Source organism: Pyrenophora tritici-repentis, chromosome 8 (assembly GCF_003171515.1).
Source record: "Pyrenophora tritici-repentis strain M4 chromosome 8, whole genome shotgun sequence".
Lineage (NCBI taxonomy): Eukaryota > Fungi > Ascomycota > Dothideomycetes > Pleosporales > Pleosporaceae > Pyrenophora > Pyrenophora tritici-repentis.
Genome location: NC_089397.1, coordinates 2,027,880 through 2,051,337, shown reverse-complemented (window position 1 = coordinate 2,051,337; position 23,458 = coordinate 2,027,880). Strand labels below are relative to the sequence as shown.

The window sequence follows — 23,458 nt, the reverse complement described above, 5'->3', positions numbered from 1 at the left end:
TATTGCATCGCGCCGACGCGCAGCGCCAAAACCCAGACCAGGCGTAATATGCACGTCCTACATCGTGTCAGATATTCACTCTCGTCTGGAATACTGATGAAATAGGTAAAAATGGTGATGATATTGATGATTGATTGTGTTTTGGTTCTGTCTACGGTTGTGGGCAGGGGGGATGGCGCAGTGGTAGTGCGCCTGGTTGCTTCTGCTAGCTTGCTCGCAGAGGTTGAAGGTTCGAATCCTTCTCCCCTCACCGCTATAATAATTCTATTATTCTAGCTTTACCAAAAAACATCGAACGGCTCCTTTCGAAACCTGGAAAGTTTTTCACCAATACCCCGCACGCTTAACGCTAGCCGCCGCCGTACAACCGAGCCACAAAGTACCGCCGAGACGAAAATATGCCGCAACTGCCGCTATATACAACAAACGTTCAAGGTCCCATGACTTTTTCCCCTACGAGGTTTTTTTTCAGTCTTAGGAGCACGGGGTTATTATAGCAAAGGGATTGGTCACAAAGGTGGAGATAAACGGGTGTCTATTACAAGGTCTCTCTCTCTTTCCTGTATAGAAGCAAAAAACCCAAACCCCCATAGTCAAACTCGACCAAAGAAACGAAATCCTACGGGTATAGAGGGAAAAAACTAGTCAAACGGCCCTAGGCCACCGTCCTACATAGTCTCTGACTGAAAAAGGACGTTAATGGATACTACTACTACTACTACTACTACTACGGTTGTGGGCACACCTAGGGGGTGCCAAGCCTTCCTATGATCCGATTGGCTCTCACAGATGCCGGGTCGCGCTAGTCTAACCCAGCGTCTGTACGCTCTCATCTTCAACAGTGCTATTATCTGACACATCGCAACAAGTGACGGGGACATTTGCTTCAATATCGCCTACATTTATGGAACTAGAACGTAGGAGAGTACAACTATAATGAGGATAGGATGGTCTCCTATCTGGTCAACGACTCTGCGTCGGCCTCGGAATGCGCGGGTACTAGCACTGAGCAGCTAATGCGTGTAAGGACAGAACCCTCTTCCTCACGCACTAGTCCTATCTAGGCTAAGCGTATAGACTAGTCCTTATTAGGCCTAGTATATACACTAGCCTACTATAGGCTTAGAGTCTCCTTCTCTTACTATATAGAGTAGACTCTCTCTCTTCTTAGAGAGGTTGTCTACTATTGTCTCTATTACTAAATCCAAGAGTTATCCAACTGTTAGATAATAGCACTGTTGAAGATGAGAGCGTACAGACGCTGGGTTAGACTAGCGCGACCCGGCATCTGTGAGAGCCAATCGGATCACAGGAAGGCTTGGCACCCCCTAGGTGTGCCCACAACCGTAGACAGAACCAAGACACAATCAATCAATCAATATCATCACTATTATTACCCATTTCATCAGTATTCCAGATGAGAGTGAATATCTGACACCAACTGTCAGATTGTCAGATATTCACTCTCATCTGGAATACTGATGAAATAGGTAATAATGGTGATGATATTGATTGTTGATTGTTTGTTGGTTCTGTCTACGGTTGTGGGCACACCTGGGGGGTGCCAAGCCTTCCTGTGATCCGATTGGCTCTCTCAGATGCCGGGTCGCGCTAGTCTAACCCAGCGTCTGTACGCTCTCATCTTCAACAGTGCTATTATCTGACACACCCCTTCAGCTTGGACGCTCTTGACGCTTGCAAGCTGGGCACTTAGTCCTACTCAAGGCTTACCACGAGATTTTCAAGTTTCTCTTGAATTTCTTCGAGCGGTGCCGAGTTTCTCGCCAGGATTTCCTTAGCGGGGACTAGTCCTAGTTGTTCTAGGAATTCTGGCCATTTGTTTGGTGGCAATGATTTGGTGAGACCGTCGGCGATCATATCCGCGGTAGGTATGTACTCTACGGAGATCCGGCCTGTCGACACCTCCTGTCTGATCCAGTGATTGTGTATGTCGACATGTCTGAGTTTGGTTTGAAGCTTTGAGACCTCCTCGGTGACTAGGCGAATAGTCTGTTTGTTGTCGCATTGAATAGTGATACTAGGGGTGTCAAGCTGGATGTTCAGCTCCTTGAGGAGACGGGACAGGAATAGAGCTTCCTTAGCCACTTGAGACAGGGCGAGAAGCTCGGCTTCTGTCGTTGATGTTGTAACAGTGTCTTGTTTGTTTGCTTTCCATGCGATGAGTCCATTAAAGAGCTTAATCGCGTAGCCTTGTGAGCTCTTCCTGTCTAGGGTATTGTCGGCAAAGGAGGCGTCGCTGGCTATCTGCAGTCCAGTGCCTCCTCCAAGTTGTAGCGCGAGGTGTTTTGTCGCTAGTAGATATAGAAGAACACGGTCGGCAGCGTTGTGGTGCTCTAGTCCTGGATTGGAGAGAAAGCGGGCGAGCCGCGACGTCGCAAAGGCGATGTCTGGTCTGGTAGTTACAGCTGCGAAGAGGAGTGAGCCTATCTTGCGCTGGTATTTGTTGATCTCTGATGGGCAGGCGAGCCCATCTCTAGGGAGTAGCTCGGCAGTCGCCATCGGCGTGTCGTGTCTAATGTCGGTACGGTCGGCCAGTCTACTGATCTTGTCTGCGTAGGCCGCCTGCGACAGTTGGATCGTCCTTGATTTGCGATCTCTGATGATCTCGACGCCGAGGAACCATTGTAGGTCATTTCCTCCTGTGAAGAGGTACTTCTCCTGTAGGCGGGCAATTGCCTGCTGGGCGGATTGCTCCATGTCTTTGTGGTATGCTAGTATGATGTCGTCCACGTAGAAGAAGATAATGATGCCGCCTTTGATGAGACAGCAGGGCTCGTGCGGTACTTCTTGGAAACCGAGTTCTTTGAGAGTGCTTGTGAACTCTTTCTGCCAGAGGAGCGGGGATATGCGCAGTCCATACAATGCCTTGTTAAGCTTGAGTATAGTACCTGGCTTCTGATGGCCGCGTGGCATTCTCATGAATACTTCTCGGTCTATTGTCGCATGCACGAAGGCGTTTGCCACGTCGTACTGTTTGAGCTCTAGGTCGTACTTTGCCGCAATTGCGGTTAGCATTCGGAACGACCGGCTTGCGAGTGTTGCCGCGTAGGTGTCTTGCGATGTGATGTTTCGCTGCTGATCACCGCGGACGACTAGTCGTGCCTTGCACTTGAGTAGTCGGTGATGCTTGTCAAGTTTGTAGGTGTATACCCACATGCAGTCCAGGATTTGTTGTCCTGTTTGCTTGATTTTCTTTATAGGGATCTCTGTCCATGAGTTCATTTGATGGTGGCTTGCCAGATGGGACTGTTCTGCTTCTTTGAATAGTTCTCCCATTGGGTGGTCCTCAAGCTTAGTTCGGCATGTTGGCAGAGGTGGTAGCTGACTGCGATGGGGCTTCAAGCCTTTGGCGAGCATTCTCACAATCGCAGCCTTGTCCATAGCTACTCCTCTGTATTCTCCAACCTTTCCGGCCTGGGTACCCGCCATGAACGCTGCTGCCCATGGGGCAGTCTTAGGGGTTCCTTGTCGATCCTTCTCATCTAGCGATGCTCCTGCCATTAGCCGCGCGAGCAACGCTGCGGGTGGCGGTGTCGCCGGAGGTGTCGGGTAGCTGTCCCGGATTTTTCTCCCTTGATAGTATCCTGGCTGGTCGCCCTCGCTGTCCTGAGCGAGTGACTCCTCCGGTGGACTGTCCTCATAGAAAGACTCCGTCTCTGGTTGCTGCGCTGGTGTTGGCAGCTCAATGGTCCTCACGTGTGTCGCAATTTCTTCTAGCGTATTGTGCATGAGGTTGTCCATTAGGTCTTCGGTTTTGCCATCGAAGATTGACTGTTCGTCGAAGACAACGTCTCTAGTGCTTATCACTTTGGCGAGTGACGGTATCCAGATTCGGTAGATGTTTGATGACCGGTATCCGACTAGGTATCCGATCCATGCCTTTGGGTCGAGGCGTTGTAGGCGCGACTTCCCTCTGTGGGTGTCGTCTGTCATGGCGAAAGCTTTGCAGCCATATGCCTTAAGATGAGTGAGGTTTGGTTTTCGGAGAGATGTGACTATTCCGTTGCTAAAAGCTACTCGTGTGAAGAAGACTTCGTATGGTGTCTTCCAGTGATTGTTGTAGTTTGGGGTTCTGTTGTAGAGATAGACTGCGGCTCGAGTGATTTCTGGCCACAATTCCCAAGAGAGATTGGCGTCAAGTCGCATTGCGCGTGCCTTCTCCTTGTTCACACCCCCTGAGCGCTCGGCTCCACCGTTTTGTGCCTGTGTGTCTGGGGCTGAGGGCTCGACTCTGATGCCCTGTGTTGCCAGCCATCGCTCGACATCTGGCTTAACAGTTGTGATCTCGTTGTCAGACTCTATGGTCTTAACGGATATATTGTAATGGTTCTTCATAAATGAGAAGAAAGTTGTGAGCAGCCGGATAATAGACTTGGCTGTCCGGTTGTCGGTAAAGTATAAGTCCCATTGGAGGCCTGAGAAACGATCGGTAATGAGCATTTGGCTCTTCTCTTTTGTGATCGCCTGGACTTCGTATGTATGGAAGTCGATAGCAAGTCGCTCTCCTGGGCCTTCGTCGTTTGTTCGCGGTAGGCGTCGTATCTGTCTCTTGGACTTGGCTCTTCCGCAGGAGTCGCATTGTACTGTCGTCACCCTTGAACTCGCACCCCCTCAGACTGCTGCACGAGATGCTCGATTGCTGCTGGTCCCGGGTGGCCGAGTCTCTTGTGCCACAGCATCGCTGAGGCCTTCTTTGGTCCTCGCTGCGTGCGTGCTGTGATGGCTTTTGTGTGGACAAATGCCTGGGCTAGAGGATTGTACTCTAATACCCACTGGCCAAAATTTTCTAAGAGGTTGCCAATAACTTGATCGTCTGGTCCTCGTAGGTTGGTTGGGTTTGATTTGGTATCCCACCAGATTCCTCTCTGCCGTAGCAGTCGGAAGGACACTAGATTGCATACGATCTCTGGGCAGATTGCCACATCTCGCAGCACTAGCTTTGTTGTCCTATGCTGATGTTGCAGCGTGATGTCTGTGGTCCCGTATCCCCGTATCCAAATCTTTATACTACCAGCCCATATGTAGTCTCCTAATGATGACGGGCGGTAGTTGTATATCCGATCTGGATTGTTTGTGATGTGGCACGTCGCTCCTGAATCAAGAATGAATGATCGTGCGAGAGGGTACGTGTGCTCGGCTGTCCCACTCCGTGCGATGGTAGTGAACGCGGCGTCTACGTCCGTAATCTTTCGGCCTTCTAGTCATTCGATTGGTGACTGAGAGTACTCCGGCGTTGGTGTATGTGATTGTTTCAGAGCTGGCGTGCGTGTACGGGATTAGTTCATTTGTAGCTTCATTTGGTGTCCACCACTCTGGCGCTAGGTCTGGATTGACATAGTAGCATGCTCTGAGTTCATGATATTGATAACACGCTGGGCATTTCTGCCCGGAGGTAGTCCCTTCACTTTGCGCTGAGGACCGCTTCTGTGCTGGCTTTCTCATGGCTCGTGAGGTTTGTGGTTGTTTACGAGGACGTCCCCGATACTTTGTTTGCGAGGTATTCCCCGGATTCAAGTTGGTAGATGGCGCGGTGACCCCACTGCTCGGCGTCCCGCGCAGTGGCTGGTAGGATGCACCTCCAGCGAGAGTTGTATCATCATGTGTGCTTTCATCGTAAGCTGCCATAGCTGCTTTGTGCTTCCCTGATCTAAAAAGGGGATGGTGCATCATCATGTGCTCTCGGAACCGATTCATCATCTCCTTTCGGCTCATCCCAGCTGCCCATCGTCCGTTCTCTTGGAAGTTTACGGCCCAGATAGGTGCTGTTTTCTGGACGGCCACCAGAAAGTCCTTTGACATCGCATCAAGTTGTGACACTTCTGGTACGCTGTATACTTCAGCTTCCGTGGCGGCTTGGTCATATTCCGCCAGCCACGTGTCCCATTGATTTGGGGTCCTCATTGGTTTGAGGGATGCTAGGTATCTTTCTCTAGCTCGCTCCTTCTCGGTGCGATCGCTCACTCCAACTGTAAGCTTCAAGTTTATAATCCACTCGCGAAGTGTCTTGTCTGGGAGACAGCATGTGCGTAGTAGGTGCGGTGACACGCTTGATTGAATCAGGGTCATGATGTGCTGGAAGCTTGACTGCTCCTTTTCGTATTGGTGTCGGTCGCTTTTGTACTGCTCCATCGACATGCGATAGTACTCGAGGTCTTCTTTAAACGCTTTCTGTCCGCTGTTCGATAGTTCGCTAAGTCTTCCTGGCTCTTCGATGCCAGAAGTGAGTAGTAGTCTTTGGGTCAATCTTATCCCAAATATTGTGTGCTATGCAACGCGCTTGCAGTTGTAGCATCCAACCGGTGTAGTCTGACTGGTCGCGTAAAGTCACGGTCGCGTCGCGGGTGGTAAATGTCGTCATTTTGGTAGGTAGGTAAAGATAGTGAGACTCTTAATTGTCAGATATTCACTCTCATCTGGAATACTGATGAAATAGGTAATAATGGTGATGATATTGATTGTTGATTGTTTGTTGGTTCTGTCTACGGTTGTGGGCACACCTGGGGGGTGCCAAGCCTTCCTGTGATCCGATTGGCTCTCTCAGATGCCGGGTCGCGCTAGTCTAACCCAGCGTCTGTACGCTCTCATCTTCAACAGTGCTATTATCTGACACAGATTGAGGCGAGGTTTTGCTCCATGATCGAGCCGATGGTGGTTGGGGAAGGACATGAGACCCCCAAACCAGGGCTAGCGCCGGGACTTAGCACTGCCAAGCCCGAGGCGAGGCCACCTCCCACAGACAGAGCCGTAGACAGGGAGAGACAATAGACACCTCGATCCCATCCCATAAAAATCTGACAGGCGTAATCTACGCTAATTTAAAATCGCATATAAAACTACTAAGGGTCACTAGTAAGCTTATTAGATAAGTAGGTTAAGTAGCTAAGTAAAGGCGCTTAGTAGATAGCTTATAATATAGTGTTAGTGCAGGAGAAGATAGGCCGCCTTTAAGACGCTATTAATACGCTTATAAAGCGTAAGACCTATAAAAGACGCTACGTACGGACAGAGGAGGTATTAATAGTTAGTAAGGTATCTGACCTAATTGCTAAAAGGGAGGGTAGTGGTTGTGAGGAGGGTGAGGAGCCTGCGAAGAGGGTGCGCGCAGGGCGACGCTGCGGCCGTTGCGGTAAGATTAGGCACAACTCTCGCACCTGCAAGGTAGAAATTAAGAATATAAATAATAGCGACGCTTCTAAATAATCCTATAGTATTGCGTATAGTATAGCAATTTATTGTGGTGTTGCGTAAAGTTGCTGCGCAGGCGCGGCGATTGTGTTGGGGTGGCGACTCGCTTGTGAACCGTTGTCAGAATATGGGCATATTTTGGGTGGTGGACAAAATCCGGGTGTTCGGAGCTGTGGATTCTGTGGATCAGTTAAATTAGTCAGCGCGCACAATCCACCGCGACCCAACGGATTGAACAGCGTTGGACAACAGAAAACACGACATCAGACCAGAACAATACAATCGATCCCAATCATATTATTATACTATTATCCCCGTCTTTGATAACCCATCACAATCTGACAATTAAGAGTCTCATCCGCCCTACCAATAATCCAACAACCAAATCGCTATGACCGCTCAAGCCAACCAACAGAACGCGACAGTGCTCCTACGCGACGAGCACGACTATCGCGCTTGGTACAGCCAACTCCAAGCGCGCTGTGTCACCTACAATATATGGGAACAGGTCAATCCTGATGGGACAAAGCTGCCACTGATGGAGCCGTTCCCTCCGGAGCTCCCGGAGTGCGCCGACTACGCGCCATCGACTGGACTCCCTGCAGGAGCCAATCCAACTAGACTATCAGATCTATCCTCAGCGGGACAACGAGCCTACAAGGACGATCTTGAGATCTACAAACTCAAAATGGAGCAATACAAAACAAAGTACGCCAGATACAAGACTGAGATAACCAATCTCCAACACATTATGATCCTCGTCCAATCTACCGTCGCGGTTCACCTACAGCGCACCTGCTGTCCGCCAGATGGATCGATCAGAGACTGGATCAAGAACCTTCGAGCCCATGTGGGCATCACTATCGAAACCGAACGAGAGCAAGCGCGACAGCGATACTACAGTGCTCTTAAACCACCTCGATCCGCGAATAACTGGGATACCTGGCTCGCCGAGTACAATCAAGCTGTAACTGAAGCGGAGACACTTAAGGTGCCTGATACTACTCAGTTTAGATCAGTAGCTGTAGACTTTATGTCGGCAGTAAACAAAATAGCCCCAATATGGGCAGCAACCTTCCAATCCAATGGGATGGATCAACCTGGGGTAACCCAGAAGGACATGATGAGACGGTTCCGAGAGTATATGATGCTGAATCATCCGATCACGCGAAACAGAAGCCAAAAGGCAGCTTTTGCAGTGGATGATCCATCTGTATTTCTTGCTGCGAACAGCAACGCTGACCAGCGCGTGGATGGGGACACCCACCATGTGGAAACGGGAAACTCTCAAGTCAGAAAACGGGGCAGACCCCGATATCAACGTACAGCTATAGAGGAAGGCGATCGCGAACCTCCAAGCTCTTCAATCCCTCCAAGAGGAAGAGGCAAAAGCGCAAGATCGTACGCCTACGGTAACTCCGCCAAAGCGGACGCCGTGCCTGGTAAAACTGTGATCGCAGACGCCAGAGGCCCCAAATGTCCAGCATGTGACATGGGCATGCCCTCCGTGATTGCTTCTACGTGTATACTGAGAAAGCTCCGGAGTGGTGGGAACCCAATCCAAGAACAGCCCAATTCGTGGAGCTCAGACGAGAACATGACGCTGAGTTTCAGAGTCTCCTGAGAGCCCAAGGTCGCCCAAGGACTCATACTCCAAGACTTAAGCAGTCCCAAACTCCTACACCTAATCTTATTGATGATTGACTAAATGGACGACAGATATCGAAGATCGACGCCATGTTCGCCGCTGTATCCTCCCTATCGAATCGGCACGATTACCCACTAAGCAACTCCTTCATCTTTGACTCAGGATCGACGTGCCATATCACGAACAACCCCGATCGGATCCACAACTATCGGCCACCGATCCATGGAGATTTCATATGGGCAGGCAATAGCCAGATTTGGATCAAGGGATATGGATCAATAGTCATACAGCTTGAACATAAACAGAGAGTAGAGAAACTCGTGCTCCACGACGTAGCAATCTGCCCAGACATCCTCTGCAATATCGTCTCATTTAGAGTACTGAGAAAGCAAGGACTCTGGTGGGATACCCAATCGGATCCACAGCGGTCAAGCGATCAGATGGATCAACCGTCTGCGAGCTGGCAGAGCTATATGGTCAATGGGTACTGGAGTATCGGCCAAATGGATCAGAGGACAGAGTAGCCCTACACGCCCACTCACAAACGTCCCGAACGCGCCGGCGACCCCAACAGGCGCCTGCTCTCCTCTGGCACAAAAGACTGGGACACCCAGGGCCAGCAGCGATCGAGCACCTAGTCCAGCAAGCTGAGGGGTGCGAGTTAAAGGGGTAACGACAGTGCAGTGCGATGCGTGTGGCCGAGCGAAAATCCGACGACAGATCAGCCGCGCTCCACGGATCAATGATCAGGGACCCGCAGAGAGGCTCGCCATTGATTTCCACTCCTATGAGAATCAATCCTACAACAAAGAGAAAAGCCAATTGCTAATTACCGATAGGTACTCGCGATTTCAGTGGGATTTCTATCTCACAGATAACCGAACGGCGAAATCGATCATCCGAGTACTATCCAATTTCCTCACTTTCCTCCAAAACCAATACAACATCACCCCAAAAGTGATCGAAACCGACAACGAGATCACCACAGTCAAACCAGACGTCGAGCGATGGATCAGAGGCCAAGGCATTGCTGTCGAGCCTTCAGCACCAGATACTCAAGCTCAAAACGGTGGAGCTGAACGCTCAGGGGGTGTGAATAAGGAGAAGGCACGCACAATGAGACTTGACGCCAATCTACCATGGGAACTCTGGCCAGAGATCACTCGGGCTGCTGTACACCTCTACAATCGAACGCCAAACTACAGTAACCAGTGGAAAACACCCTACGAAGTATTCTTCACGCGCGTATCACTAGCAAATGGGATAGTCACGTCGATCAAGAAGCCCTACCTAGCATACCTCAAAGCCTATGGGTGCAAAGCTTTTGCGATGACTGATGATACCCACAGAGGCAAATCAAGACTACAGCGGCTTGATCCAAAAGCCTGGATCGGCTACCTAGTTGGATATCAATCATCCAATATCTATCGGATTTGGATCCCATCACTCGCCAAAGTCATCAGCACAAGAGACGTGACCTTCGACGAAAATACAATATTTGATGGGACAATTGAAGACCTAATGGATAGCCTTATGCACAGCACTCTTTCAGAGATCGCAGCATACGTTAGGACTATCGAGCTCCCACCACCGATCCCAGACACCGGGACGGAGTCGTTTCATGAAGACGACGAAAGCATCAATACCACAGAGGAGGAAGAAGATCCGCCAGGGTACTACAATGGTCGAAAGATCCAAGATCACTACCCAACTCCTCCATCAACACCTCCACCAGCAGTCCTGCTCGCCCAGTTTATGAGTGGAAATGTTCGATCCACTCCTGAGATCCAATCATCCAAAACAGTTCCATGGGCCGCAGCGTTCATGGCTGGATTAAAGGCAGGGACTATAGGCACTCACAATGGAAGCCCAATCGACAAGGCACAACTTCACCGGCTACTCGCCAAAGGAGTCAAGATCCATCAATCACAACTTCCTGATCCACCGACAGCCAGGACTGATCTTGATCAGCACCCTTTAGGAGAGCTATTTAAAGAAGCACAACGTGCACATCTCGACAGCCACAAAGTCACCAATTCGTGGGAAGAAGTACCCTACCAAGCAGCTAAATCTAAAGGACACCAGATTCTAGACTGCATGTGGGTGTATGTCTACAAATTTAACAAAGCCAATCAATTCATTAAGTGCAAAGCTCGATTAGTTGTGCGGGGTGATCAGCAGCGCAATATCACCTCCCAAGACACCTACGCCGCTACTCTAGCTAGCCGATCATTTCGACTACTTATGGCAATCGCTGCCAAACACAATCTTGAACTAAAACAGTACGACGTTACCAACGCCTTCGTCCACGCATCGTTAGATCGAGAGGTCTACATGCGGATGCCAAAGGGTTATCAGAAGCCCGGCACTATCCTACGGATCAAGAAAGCTCTTTATGGGCTAAGAATATCCCCACTCCTTTGGCAGAAGGATCTCACAGCGACGCTCACTCAACTTGGGTTCCAGATTGTACCCCACGAGCCCTGCTGTATGATCAAAGACGGAATCATCATCTTCTACTACGTAGACGATATCATCCTAGCCTATGGCAAGGATCAATCCAAGAAGGCTCAAGAAGCAATGGATCAGCTCAAGCAGCGATACTCCATCACTGGTGGAGACGATCTACAGTGGTTCCTTGGGATCGAGGTGATCAGGGATCGATCCAAACAACTGATCCACCTCTCCCAGGTTGCCTACTATGAAAAGATCAATAGACTAGTGGACGATCAGACAATCCGCCACGATACTCCTATGGCGACCAGCGAGCTCATGCCCAGAGAAGGACTAGCTACCCCGTCTGAGATCAATCGATACCAGCGGAAGATTGGCTCTCTCCTCTACGCCGCTGTCAATACACGCCCGGATATTGCTTTTGCGACGTCTAGACTAGCCAGATTTCTCGCCAACCCAAGTCAGGAACACCAACAGGCTGCGGATCGAGTGTTACTCTACCTATCCGACACTAAGTGGCTGACATTACGATTGGGTGGCGGCACCGCTATGCAGGTAGCCAGTGACGCATCATTTGCAGACAACACTCTGGATCGCAAAAGCTCTCAGGGCTACGCGATTAAACTCTTCGGCGGGCTGATCGCCTGGCGATCTAGCAAGCAAGATACCGTCACTACTTCAACAACTGAAGCAGAGCTCTTAGCACTCTCACAAGTAGCCAAAGAAGCGATCTTTACCTCACGATTGATCAGTGAACTTAAGGTTAAGCTACCGAGTCCTACGATCACTATCCAATGCGACAATCAACAGACGATCCGTCTTGTAACTCAAGCAGTATCAAGACTCACCACGAAGCTCCGACACGTAGATATCCACAACCATTGGCTCCGACAGGAAGTGACGAACCAGAGGATCAAAGTAGTATACACAAAATCCTCTGAGATGATAGCTGATGGCCTCACCAAAGTACTCCCAGTAAACCAGTGGACGGGCTTTCTAATCCAACTAGGGCTGGTCGAAGTTAGGGATCGAGAGCCACACAATCAGTCACCTGTTGTAGAGATCCAAGCTCAATTAGAGCAGCTTAGCTGTGATTAATCCAGCTCAAGGCTCTTGAGCTGAGGGGGTGTGTCAGAATATGGGCATATTTTGGGTGGTGGACAAAATCCGGGTGTTCGGAGCTGTGGATTCTGTGGATCAGTTAAATTAGTCAGCGCGCACAATCCACCGCGACCCAACGGATTGAACAGCGTTGGACAACAGAAAACACGACATCAGACCAGAACAATACAATCGATCCCAATCATATTATTATACTATTATCCCCGTCTTTGATAACCCATCACAATCTGACAACCGTACATATGGAGATCTCTCCATCCAGCTCTTGCTCACTACTAATCAAATACTATACACTTTGTTCGTTGCAACGACTGCTAGTATTCGACACCTTTGCCGTGTCAACAATTCAGGACCCTCGATTTACTAATCTATCAATTCAATCTAGCCTTCAGCGCCAAGGCTATCAATCCAATTCAATTTAACGGCCGCAAATTGATTGAATTGATTGTTGCCATGTCTGCACACTAGACTACAATAAGAGACAATCAGCACCTGATTCGCGTTGCATGCACGCGTCTTTGAGGCAGGATGCACGATTACCCGACTAGGAAGAATCAGGGGTCGATACTACGGGGGCATCATACTAGGTCTGTACTTCTCGTACAAGATGACTCAACCCAAACACGACCACATCATCTAACAAAACGCCGCTCTACTACTGTAATATGCTCCAGTAATACCCGGAAACACAAATCACATTGCTAGAAACAGCGAACACACGCTCCTAGTCCCTCTCCACTTGTTTCAGTTGAACGAACAACGGAATCTTCTCCCAGACCGTAAACGCCTTCTGTTTATCCGGCCAGCCCTGGCTCTCAGGCTGCAACACGAAGTCGAAGTTCCAAAAGAGCCGAGCAGCAATAAGTCGCAGTTCATTATAAGCCAGATTCTTGCCTATGCAGTTTCGTGGGCCGAAAGAGAATGGTTGGAATGCGGCTTTCTTATCTGCGTTGAACTGTGGGTCGTGGAAAGGGTGGTTGGGACTTAGCCAGCGTTCAGGAATGAAGGCATCGGGTTGAACGAAGTTGTTAGGGTTGTGGTAGACCGCCCATTGGAAGATTGTGATTAGAGTCTAAGAAAGATTGTCAGTCGTGGTCATGTCGATTTGTACAAGCTGGGATAGTTGAATAGTATTGTTGTTCGACAACAGTCGGGGCATAGATGGAGGGGTGCAAAGCATCTGCGGGGTGTAACTTACACCTTTGGGGATATAGTAACCGTTCACGTATTCACCAGGAGAGACGCGTGGGGGCGTCTCTGGAGCTGGCGGGTATACTCGCAGAGCTTCTTCAATGCATGCTGTCAAGTATTTGAGATGCGCAGTGGAAAGCATCGTAATCTCCTTCTCGGTGCTGAAGGCTGTACGAATCTCATGTTGAAGCCTCTCTAGCGCCTGCGGATTCGTTGTAATGTAGTAGGTCAAGCCTGAAAGTGCGCTGGCTGTCGTCTCGCTTCCGGCGACAATTAGAGCCTCGGAATTGCCCAGGATCTCTTGATGGCTCATGCCTTTCTCATCGTTGTGGCGAAGGATGTAGGTCATGAAGTCCTTCCGGCCGTTGGGGGCTGACCCAAGGGCTAGTCTTTTCTCCACCTTCTTATCAGTCATTGCCTTGCTTTCAAGTCGCTTTTGCATGTTCTCTTTGGAAATCACCAGTCGTAGAATCCAACTGAGGGCAGGCATCTTCAGCAATGCAAGCATTTGAGTGTTGCCTTTGAGGCCAAGAAATATCATGGCAACCCACGGATGATAATCGCTGTTCTCTAGGCAGTCGAACGGTTCCCCAAAGGCTAAATCGCCAATGATGTCGAAAGTTGTGAAGTTGAACCATTTGACCATGTCCGTTGGTTGATGTTGCGCGGCGTCTTTTCGTAGATGGACGAAGAGCTTGTCAACGTACTGCATTATCAGCGCCTCCTGCTCCTTGATGGCGGCATCAGAGAAGGCATGTGCAAGAATACGGCGCTGACGCCGATGGCTCTCTCTGTCGGATGGGAATATCGATAGGTTCGACTTGTCTCCAATCTGGTAGAAGTCATCGTAGTGAGAGAATTCGGGTTGGTTGCTACGACCAAATCCGAACACTTCAGACCATCCGATGGTTCCGTTGATGGACAGTGAATTCGGCCCAGTACGCACAATGTCACCGTACTTTTCATGCAACTGCAGGACTGTTTTGACGAAACGACCTTTCAACTGGTTCTCGATAACTAGAGGAAGTCCAGACACGGCAAAGTGCCACGGTCCTGGGGTCTTGCGAAGAGGGTGCACGTAGAGACGATAGATTGCAAGGCCCAATGCATAGACAACGCACTAGGAAAACAGTCAGAAGGCAGCTGCGTGAATGAAACGGAGATACGCACAATCTCGAGAAGAAGCAATACAGCAGCTAGTGCCTGATGGTACCACATTATAATGGAGACGAATAAAAAGGCCTTGAACGTTAAAATAATTCGAGTATAAATTGAAAGGTAAAGATAGTAACTTTGGAATACACGGCGTGAGATTTTGGGCGTATGCGTGCAAACGAATGGCAAGACCACTTCAAATCGGAAGGCGATATAATATAGGCCCTGTGAACAAATCTTCTCTGGGGTTAGTCTCTCTACCTTGTCTGCTAATCCATGGCTTCTACAGATTAAATGATGTCTGCCAACGTTTTGCTTTGAGCGTTGGGTGGACCCTATTAGTATCCAAGAGAGCGAACAAGTGGTTATGACTGGGTATAACGGTCGGATCTTGAGTGTTTCCGAGTGGTTAGTCTTGGTAAGCGTTTTCTGTCAAAATTCTCAATACAGACACTAGGGTCGGATCGCGCCTGGTCCGGCTCCCGTCCTCACTTATGTCTTCAACCCTTTGCTAAACGCATATACACACAGTTCCTTTTATGCATTAGAGAAAGCAGTGCAAATGTTAGGCGGTTATGGAATGTGCCAGTAACGCTGAGTTGCTAAAGAGTGTACAGTAATTCTCTCCCGAACGGTTGTCGGAGTGCAGCCATCCGGGCGCGTGCGACTTCTAAATTGGTTTTACCCCATACTTGATCTGATCCTGCCTTTGCAGCTCAGGCTGTGCTGCAGCACGGATATCCTTAGCCTGCAGATGACGTAGTCTTGTCCGCACCAAAAGTCGCGGCCCAAAAACCGGACCAGCCTTGTAGTCCGGCGTTGTGATAGTTTAGAGCCTTAGCGCCCAGAACCTTGGTATTCTAGCACAGACTGCGCTAGCGCCCTAGGGACTAAGACCTACCGAGGATGTGCGCGTAACCTGCCCGTGCACATCGTGCCCGGATTCGGATCGTGCCCCGCCGAACATCAAGACGCGTCTCAACACCACAACTTTGACGCACAATAATTCAACAACTATGGCTCCGATTGACGATGCGATTTGTCAGATAGCAGGCGTGTCGAGCCGAAAGTGCCGACACCGCTAGCTAATAACGGGTTAGCGTCTTAGCAGAACAAAACTCTCAGCGCGCACCTTAGAACAGCAGAATACACACAATAATCAACAATTATCAGTTTACCACAACATCTTATTATGTCTGACAATTAAGAGTCTCACTGCCTTAATAACAAGCGATAAAACCACGAAAATGGCAACAGTCTAGACCTAACGGGACGCGACGGTTATCCTCACCGACTTAAGCAACTAGATCCTATAGTACCGCTAACTTAAGCTGAAATGCTAGTCGCAAGGCATTTGGCTACTGTTAGACCTCGAAGGAGTACGACTCTAGCGTTGTTAGATAATAGCACTGTTGAAGATGAGAGCGTACAGACGCTGGGTTAGACTAGCGCGACCCGGCATCTGTGAGAGCCAATCGGATCACAGGAAGGCTTGGCACCCCCTAGGTGTGCCCACAACCGTAGACAGAACCAAAACACAATCAATCATCAATATTATCATCATCATTACCTATTTCATCAGTATTCCAGATGAGAGTGAATATCTGACAACATCAGAACCTGCCGATACCGGACGAAGGACCCGCCCGACAAATCGGTTACCGGTAAAGATATCCGGAAGCCGGATATCTATCCGAAGAAACTATATAGCCGGATAGCCCTCCATAGATCTTAGGTTAACGAATTCATCTGATTCTTTCTAGCAATTGCCCTCAGGGTCAGCCCCTTTCAGGCTGAAACGCGTTGGTGCCTCCGCGTGAGTGTAGATCGTACAACACCATAAGCTTGAGCAATTTGCGTATAATTAGGCTTTTCTCTAGGTTCTAGCGACTCTATAGCTGTAAGCGCAGCCTCAATCGGCTCCATGTTGGGTGAGTTATACGGTGTTGAAGGTGGGGTAGCATTCTAATGGGGTGCGCGTTACGCCGGGCCGTGCGTTACGCCGGGCAGCACAGTAAGCGCCGCCCTACTGTACTAGTGCGGAGAGTGTAAGGCGGGCGTCACGCATAGAGAGGCAGTCTGGATAAACAAGCTTGATTCAAGAGTAGAGAGAATAGTGTACGAGTGTAGACGGTGTCTCTTGTTTCGTGAGACCACGCTGCCGCTGGTGACTAATGGACGTAGATTGCACGGGTGAGGTATAGTTACTCTAAGCTTCTGCAGCCTTCTGGTTGTAACGCTAGAGCCAGTAGAACAAGATTCTCCTAACGCGTTCAATCCTCCAAAACAAAAACGCACGGACCAGTGCCTAGGTAATTAACTATAGGTAACGTGGTTCACAAGCGAGTCGCTCACGCCCCACCAGCGCGTCAACGTCAAGACGTTATCACACACTTTTATCGCAGTCAATAAACTATTACAGTATACCAAATTAACTATTAGAATCGCTACTATCACTAGCTGATGAAGGTGGAGAAACGTGCGTGAACTTGTTGTATTGGAGCTACGGGAGGAGGGAGAATATCTATGGTGCGCGCACGGAGCAGCTGACTAATCAGTGCCTGGCCAATCAGAGCACGGGAAGCCTGATTCACCGTGAATACTAGTGAAGGCTCTCACCGCGTCTCGACACTAGCACTATCCATCTTAACTACGCAGGTACGAGCGTTGTGTCCAGTCTGCTTGCAACGCCCGCACCGCCTCTCTCCTCGCACCCGCTTCGACGCACTCTCGCCATCACCATAACTGCTACCCGCCTGTTCAGCTGATAATTCTTGTACCTCGCCTATATTGAGAGTCTCGTCTGCCCGTACGTATCGCTGCTTGTGACTTTTACGCTTATTTGCTTCATCTAGAGCCTCTTGAAGGCTGCTCATTTTCTCCATCATAAGCACCATCTTATGTGCCATTTGCTGAGCCCCTTTACTTAACTGCGCAACCTTCTCATCAAGTGAACTTGCAGAAGACCGAGGGCGGGTTTTTACTCTCTGTCGAATAAGAGTACTTTGAGCCTCAACTTCGCGGGCGTTGCGTGGTGTCTTCACCTCCCAGTCGTCTACCCGTCGCGGTGATTGTTTTGGTGTCTACACCACCATATCAAGCTTTGATAGCACAGCTTGTGGGTCATGTGGGACTAGACCAGCGCCTCTAAAGCCAGCTTGGATATTTTCCTTAGTAAAGGATTGCTTAAAAGCAGCCTTAAACGCTGGTAGGAGGGTCTCCTTGCTAATATAGTAGGTTGTCACGGTAACCACCGTGGTCCCCTTGACACTCCTGCCTCTGACCCATGCGACCCTGCTCTTAACCCGTACGCTCCTATCGCAACAGCGCAATGTACTATCCTCGACAGTATGCTACTGCCCCGACATCTGTATGACGTCACACAAGCTTCCTTCCGCTATATATCTTTCTCTGGTGGAACTCTCCACTTCTTTTCTTCACGCAACGTCTTGTATTTACACTTGAGTACTGTACGTAGCACACAAATCAAACTTCTTCATAAGTTCTGAGATTACTGCTCGTTGCCTCTCGTGACATAGGTGCGGTTGCGTGCTAAGCCTGAAACTACGTCGCTATACTTGCGCTTTAACGGCGCGAAGCAGGCGACATTAAGAGGCTGTAATATACAAGACGAGTGCGCAGGCATACAGAGAAGAATAATATTCTTCTCCTTACAAAGATCTTGAAATTTGACAGAGTAGTGGCTCTCATGGCCGTCAATGATAAGCAGTCTATACCCACCAATAGTACAGCTCTTTGTATAGGTATCAAAGTGCTCTAACCACGCAAGAGCAAGCTGATTGTTTGTCCAACTATTAGGACTAACTTGAAGAACCTAATTAGTAGGTAGGCTCTTAAACCAGATGTTGATGAGTACCTTGCCCGCAAAGATAACAAAGGGTAGTAGCCAACGACCTAACGCGCCTATGCCTTGGATCACATTAGCCCACTCACGGTTTCCTGGCTGTATCCGCTTCTTTTTGCTAGAGCCTTTAGAGCCTGTGATAACTAACTGTGATAAAATCTTGTGTTGCGGTTTGTGAGGCAAGGGTATTGCGCATGTCACGTGCGTTGTCCTGGCGCTCCTCCCTCTCCTCCATGAGCACATTCTCCCCTTACCAGCATCAGAGATACGTCATGTAAATAGACCCTGATTATGGCTACATATAAGGTGGCCATGACAGCACAACAACAGACAGAACACAATATACTCTGATGACTGCCTCGCGCGGTTACACTTTGATTGAGTGCATATACTGCAACATCTTGCCTATTGTAAAGCCAGTTTTATTAAAGTTGTAGATATCGTCGTCTATAATACCCTACTTCTTCTTCGTCGCCTTAACTAGATCAAACTAGCGCTGAATAGCCGCTGGGTCCTCGCAGGTAGCTCGCTGGTGATTATAAGGACGGCTCCAGCGCGTACGGAGCTTAGGAGTCCTCTTTACAAAGTTGTCAACCCCGTTCTTGCTAATAGGGCTGCTCCCCCGCTCATATAATAGTTCATCAGCTATTACTCGAACGTCAGCCTTTGTAGGCGCAAATCCTCGCGTAGACTCCTCAAGAATACGGTAGACTATCGCCTCCTCTTCTACTTTATCTAGGCGTTTTGAATTCGGCTCGCAGTCGCGTCGGGGGCGCTTTCCAGCGCGTCGGAGCGACTCGCTTGTGAACCACGTTAGGCCTAATGGATCCCACTAGGTACGGTAATGGATCCCACCCCCCTGTAATTTTTTGACTTTATCGATAACCACCAAAATATAATGGATTCCACTGGGATCCAGGGCAGCCTCTTGGGTAGGTAGGATTTTCTTAGGGATTTTGAGGTGGTCTGCATGCCTATTTAGTCCTCATACCTATCAAGTACTTTGTTATATTAATCTACTAATCGTGCTATACAAGCCCCTGTGTCCAGACGACTCACTTATTCCCCGAGAACCAACCCTAGATCGCCTTAGGGTAATCTTCACACCTAGATTATCTTCGGACGATCTTCACAAGAGAGAATAGGCGAGCCTAACAATGTAATCTATACCTACCTTGGCTTGCCGCTTAAGCGTGGCAGCAACAGGCTGCACTGTGCCTTGGTCTGCGCCTGTAGGACCTTCTTCTTCCCTTTCTCCAAGTGCTGCTTAGCAAGAGTGGGACAAAGAATGTAGCGCAGCGCACTCTTCCTTGCTACTTCGGCGGCAACACCCTCTCCGGCAGCCAGATCCTAAGATCATCCAACATACGGTCGCGATGCTTGACCTGCGGTAGCAGGCGGTCTGAGCTCTCCACCATTTATCAAAGCTGCATAGTAAGTGGTCGTCAGCTAGCGCAGGTTAACGAGCCGCTTGGCAACCTTCAGGCTCTGCAGGGCCGGTGTCTTGTCTATCGTTTTCCTCGCGGCAAGAGACTAGACGAGCCAAGCGCCTCAGCAAGCTGCTTTGCTTTACGCTCGGTGCGCTCAGGTGTGGCTTAGCGGTGTGATGCTGTTGTGGCGCGCGTGGCGGGCCTGAGGAGGAGGCGCTTTAGCGTCGTTAATGTACTAGAGAAATGGGATACGTGGGAGAATGCCTAGCAAGCCAGATGTCGTGACTTCGTTATCCAAAGCATCACATCAGACGTCAGCCCACTCATCGTCCGCCTGCCGCCTCCTCCTTCCTAACAATTTATGCTTTCCTCTCAGTAAATTCCTTCCCCACCCCTTCGGTATACCCCTCTTCCTCCTCTGCTGCCTGCTCACCTCAGCCACCACCATCTTCCTCAGCGCATTCCTATTCAGCCTATCGATCCTGTCACAAATCCCAAAGGGCTGTTCATTGATGTCCTCGCCGAACGCCAAGCACACCGCCCTGCCCTGCTCGAGGATTTTGTCGCCCTCTCGCCAGAGTTCGTCGACCGTGTCTTTCCTCAGCAACGAGATTTCGGCCTTGTGTTCCTCCATCTCCGTCTCGAACTCCCCTTGTGCCTCCACACGATCATCATAAGCAGCTCTCTCGACGTCGCTGTACTTTGTATCGACCATCTTCTCGAAGCGCTGGAGCTGTTGCTGCTGGTACAGCTTGAATTGATCGGTGAGGTGGGTCCGGAGGTGTGGGAGCATTGTCCGGCCGACGACTGTGAGTGGTGGAAGCTTAGAGTATCGATTACCGCGGGAGTCGAAGGAGGCAAAGGAGGTGGCGGGCGAGCTGGGCAGAGACTTCGGGACGAGGAGATCTTCCAAGGCGTTGGGTAGGCGGGCTTGTAGAGCCGTGTCGAGCTGTCTGCTTACCGCAGCGTCGACAGCCTCAGTATGCCGAGCTTCATTGAAGTAGGCTGGAAGCTGTCTGGCAATCGCGGCGTCGATTCCTTCGGCTTGCAGAGCGTTGACTTTATTGAGATGCGCAGAAAGCCGCTTCTCGATGGCCGTATTGATGACCTCGGTCTGGTATTCGAGTTGCGCCCGTCCAAGGGCTGCAGCTGCAGCATCTGGACTGAATGGTATGGTCTTCTCGGACGAGTGCGATCCCGTCGGCGACTTAGGAGTCCAGCACCTCGGCGGCTGAACAGGTGAGTTGGGGCTTCCTGTGTGGCTCAGTCAATGAGCACAGGCTGCGGTACCGAGCAACTTACTCTGCCTTGAACGCTTACGGGTGCGAGAGCCCTCGTAAGCAGGCGGCGCTCCAGCAGCTTCGGTAGGCGCAAATACCTCCCAGCTTGCTTTCCTTAGCCCTTGTTTAACGAGTAGGGCTTCAACAGGGTAGCCGACTAGTCCCTTGGTTGCCTTGCTGAAAGCTTTGAACATACCCTGGTATTCCTTGCGCACATGGCTGTAGTCAAGAACAACATGGACCGTTGTTGTTTTGGCAAGATCGACAAGTGCCTGGAAAGCGGGCTCAAATCCAGGCTTGGGACTAAATGATAGGTCGCTGGCTGAACACCAGAGAGGGGACAGGCCCTTGGTTGATAGCTCAAGGGTCTTGATATCAGGGCGCTTTTTGCCCTTACCCTTGACAGGCAGGATCTCGTCCAGCTGTGATTGCGTAACATGTCCGTTACCGGTAGACAGTTTGACCGCGGAGGGCATCAACGTATCAGCATCGTACTGCAACACGAACTGGCTCTCCGTGCCATGGGCTGTGGGTATGCTAGCAACGAGCAGCAACGTTGCGAGCTTGGGGTCATCACACCGGAAGACGAGGGAACAAAGCAATGGCCATACGGGCTCGTCGACAGACAAGTTCGAAGCAGGATAGGCAAGCGCCTTGAAATCTAGATTAAAATTCATATCAGCTACCTAAAAGCACTCCTGCACTTACCGAATCCCCCTTGGCGCAGTCGCAATGAAAGAAGTTATCGACGCAGATGCGCAAGGTAACCCGCCCGCCCAGGCTTTGGAGCAGCCTTGACTCTGTGTGTTGTTCACCACGACCGTCGCAAACACCGGGTACGCGCTCGCAATAGACGAGCTGAAGCCCACCCCGCGGACGGCAGCCGAGAGACGAAACCAGGCTCGGACCTGAGCCGTCTACCTTTACCGCCAGGGGCCTTGTGAGATCACAAGGATGGTGAACTACGTCGAGTATTCGATACGCGCAACGGGAGAAGCGAGGGCGGAGGGCGCGATTCGTTGGAGGACAGAATCAAAGAATGACTTATAGCAGCGTTTCGCAAGAGTGTGATGTTGATGACTATGAATGGTGGTGAGGTCGAGGTCGAAGTAGAGGGATGACGGGTGGCTGGGGAACAAAGGAAGCGTGGGATCGCGCCATCACGTGGGCTTGGCGAAGTGACCCTGATTGGTGGGCCCCACTTTTGAACGAACACCAAAACCACGGAAGCACAAGGTCGCGCATTGCGTGCACGGACACGGTACCAGGCGTGGTGCACGGCCCACTTTCACGAACACCACAACGCAGCAACACTTTACCGTATTGTACGAAAGAACGTCATACTTATAAACGAGCGTTATATTGTTTACAGAGGATCCAAACATCTGACTGGTAGGATCTAAGATGCTCATAGGCAGGCATCTACTGATTGGCAGAAGCGTGGGTGCTCGTGGACGAGCGCTCACTGATTGATTGGTGGCGCGCCGCCGTTGACGGGCGGTCACGCGACTACGGCGTGGTTGCCGAGTCCTGATCCTTCAAAGTGCCGCTTGATCCTTCAAAGTGCTGACCGTTATCGCCGGGCCTTCTCCTTCACCTACTCAGGTATGGCGACACAGAACACCCCCTATTCCAAAACTAAACCCTTTCGGGAAATTGCGATCGCCGCTCGAGCCAACCCTACGAACACTACAACCTTCTTCCCTTCACCGCATAATTGTGATGGGCTAGAGCCCAGTTGGCGAATCCTCGATGGTATCTCAGTCACGTGTGCGAGACGCACAGAGCAACCACACGCGTCTAAACAACACTTAGACCATCCGCACAGTCCATAGGCAGAAGGTTATTGCGAGCTGCTCTCCGAACAACCTTCAGCACGAGATAGCTTGTAGTTCTCTTCCCCATCGAACACAACTCCAGTATACCTGTGCGATTGCTCCCTGAGCGTAGCCCCTTACACCTACCTAGGTTAGTTGCAGCGTGCAGCATCAGCCTTAGAGGTATAGGCACAGTTCGCAGATTCGAAGGTCGTCGGCATATCTAGCCTTATCGGCATCGAAGGCTTGCATCAGGTCGATCTGTCCCACACTTCGATGGCCACACAACG

The 23,458-nt window shown here is 50.2% G+C and overlaps 5 protein-coding genes across 5 annotated transcripts; 2 read left to right on the top strand and 3 right to left on the bottom strand.

Annotated features, from left to right (window-relative positions):
* Window positions 1-1,716: 1,716 nt before the first annotated feature.
* On the bottom strand, window positions 1,717-4,461 carry PtrM4_142460 (uncharacterized protein; the record flags this gene model as incomplete). Its single annotated transcript, XM_066109573.1, has 1 exon — window positions 1,717-4,461. One exon carries the CDS (start codon window positions 4,459-4,461, stop codon window positions 1,717-1,719), a length of 2,745 nt encoding a protein of 914 aa, XP_065960495.1.
* Window positions 4,462-7,597: 3,136 nt separating this feature from the next.
* On the top strand, window positions 7,598-8,830 carry PtrM4_142450 (uncharacterized protein; the record flags this gene model as incomplete). The annotated part of the gene is made up of 1 exon (XM_066109572.1): window positions 7,598-8,830. The coding sequence occupies one exon, from the start codon at window positions 7,598-7,600 to the stop codon at window positions 8,828-8,830; it is 1,233 nt and encodes a 410-aa protein (XP_065960494.1).
* A 113-nt stretch (window positions 8,831-8,943) lies between these two features.
* PtrM4_142440 (uncharacterized protein) lies at window positions 8,944-12,406 on the top strand (the record flags this gene model as incomplete). Its single annotated transcript, XM_066109571.1, has 2 exons — window positions 8,944-9,374; window positions 9,694-12,406. 2 exons carry the CDS (start codon window positions 8,944-8,946, stop codon window positions 12,404-12,406), a joined length of 3,144 nt encoding a protein of 1,047 aa, XP_065960493.1.
* A 748-nt stretch (window positions 12,407-13,154) lies between these two features.
* Window positions 13,155-14,839, bottom strand: PtrM4_142430 (CypX, Cytochrome P450; the record flags this gene model as incomplete). Its single annotated transcript, XM_001942263.1, has 3 exons — window positions 13,155-13,502; window positions 13,629-14,741; window positions 14,792-14,839. The coding sequence occupies 3 exons, from the start codon at window positions 14,837-14,839 to the stop codon at window positions 13,155-13,157; spliced, it is 1,509 nt and encodes a 502-aa protein (XP_001942298.1).
* Window positions 14,840-19,131: 4,292 nt separating this feature from the next.
* On the bottom strand, window positions 19,132-22,028 carry PtrM4_142420 (uncharacterized protein; the record flags this gene model as incomplete). Its single annotated transcript, XM_066109570.1, has 3 exons — window positions 19,132-19,473; window positions 20,505-21,325; window positions 21,374-22,028. 3 exons carry the CDS (start codon window positions 22,026-22,028, stop codon window positions 19,132-19,134), a joined length of 1,818 nt encoding a protein of 605 aa, XP_065960492.1.
* Window positions 22,029-23,458: the final 1,430 nt, after the last annotated feature.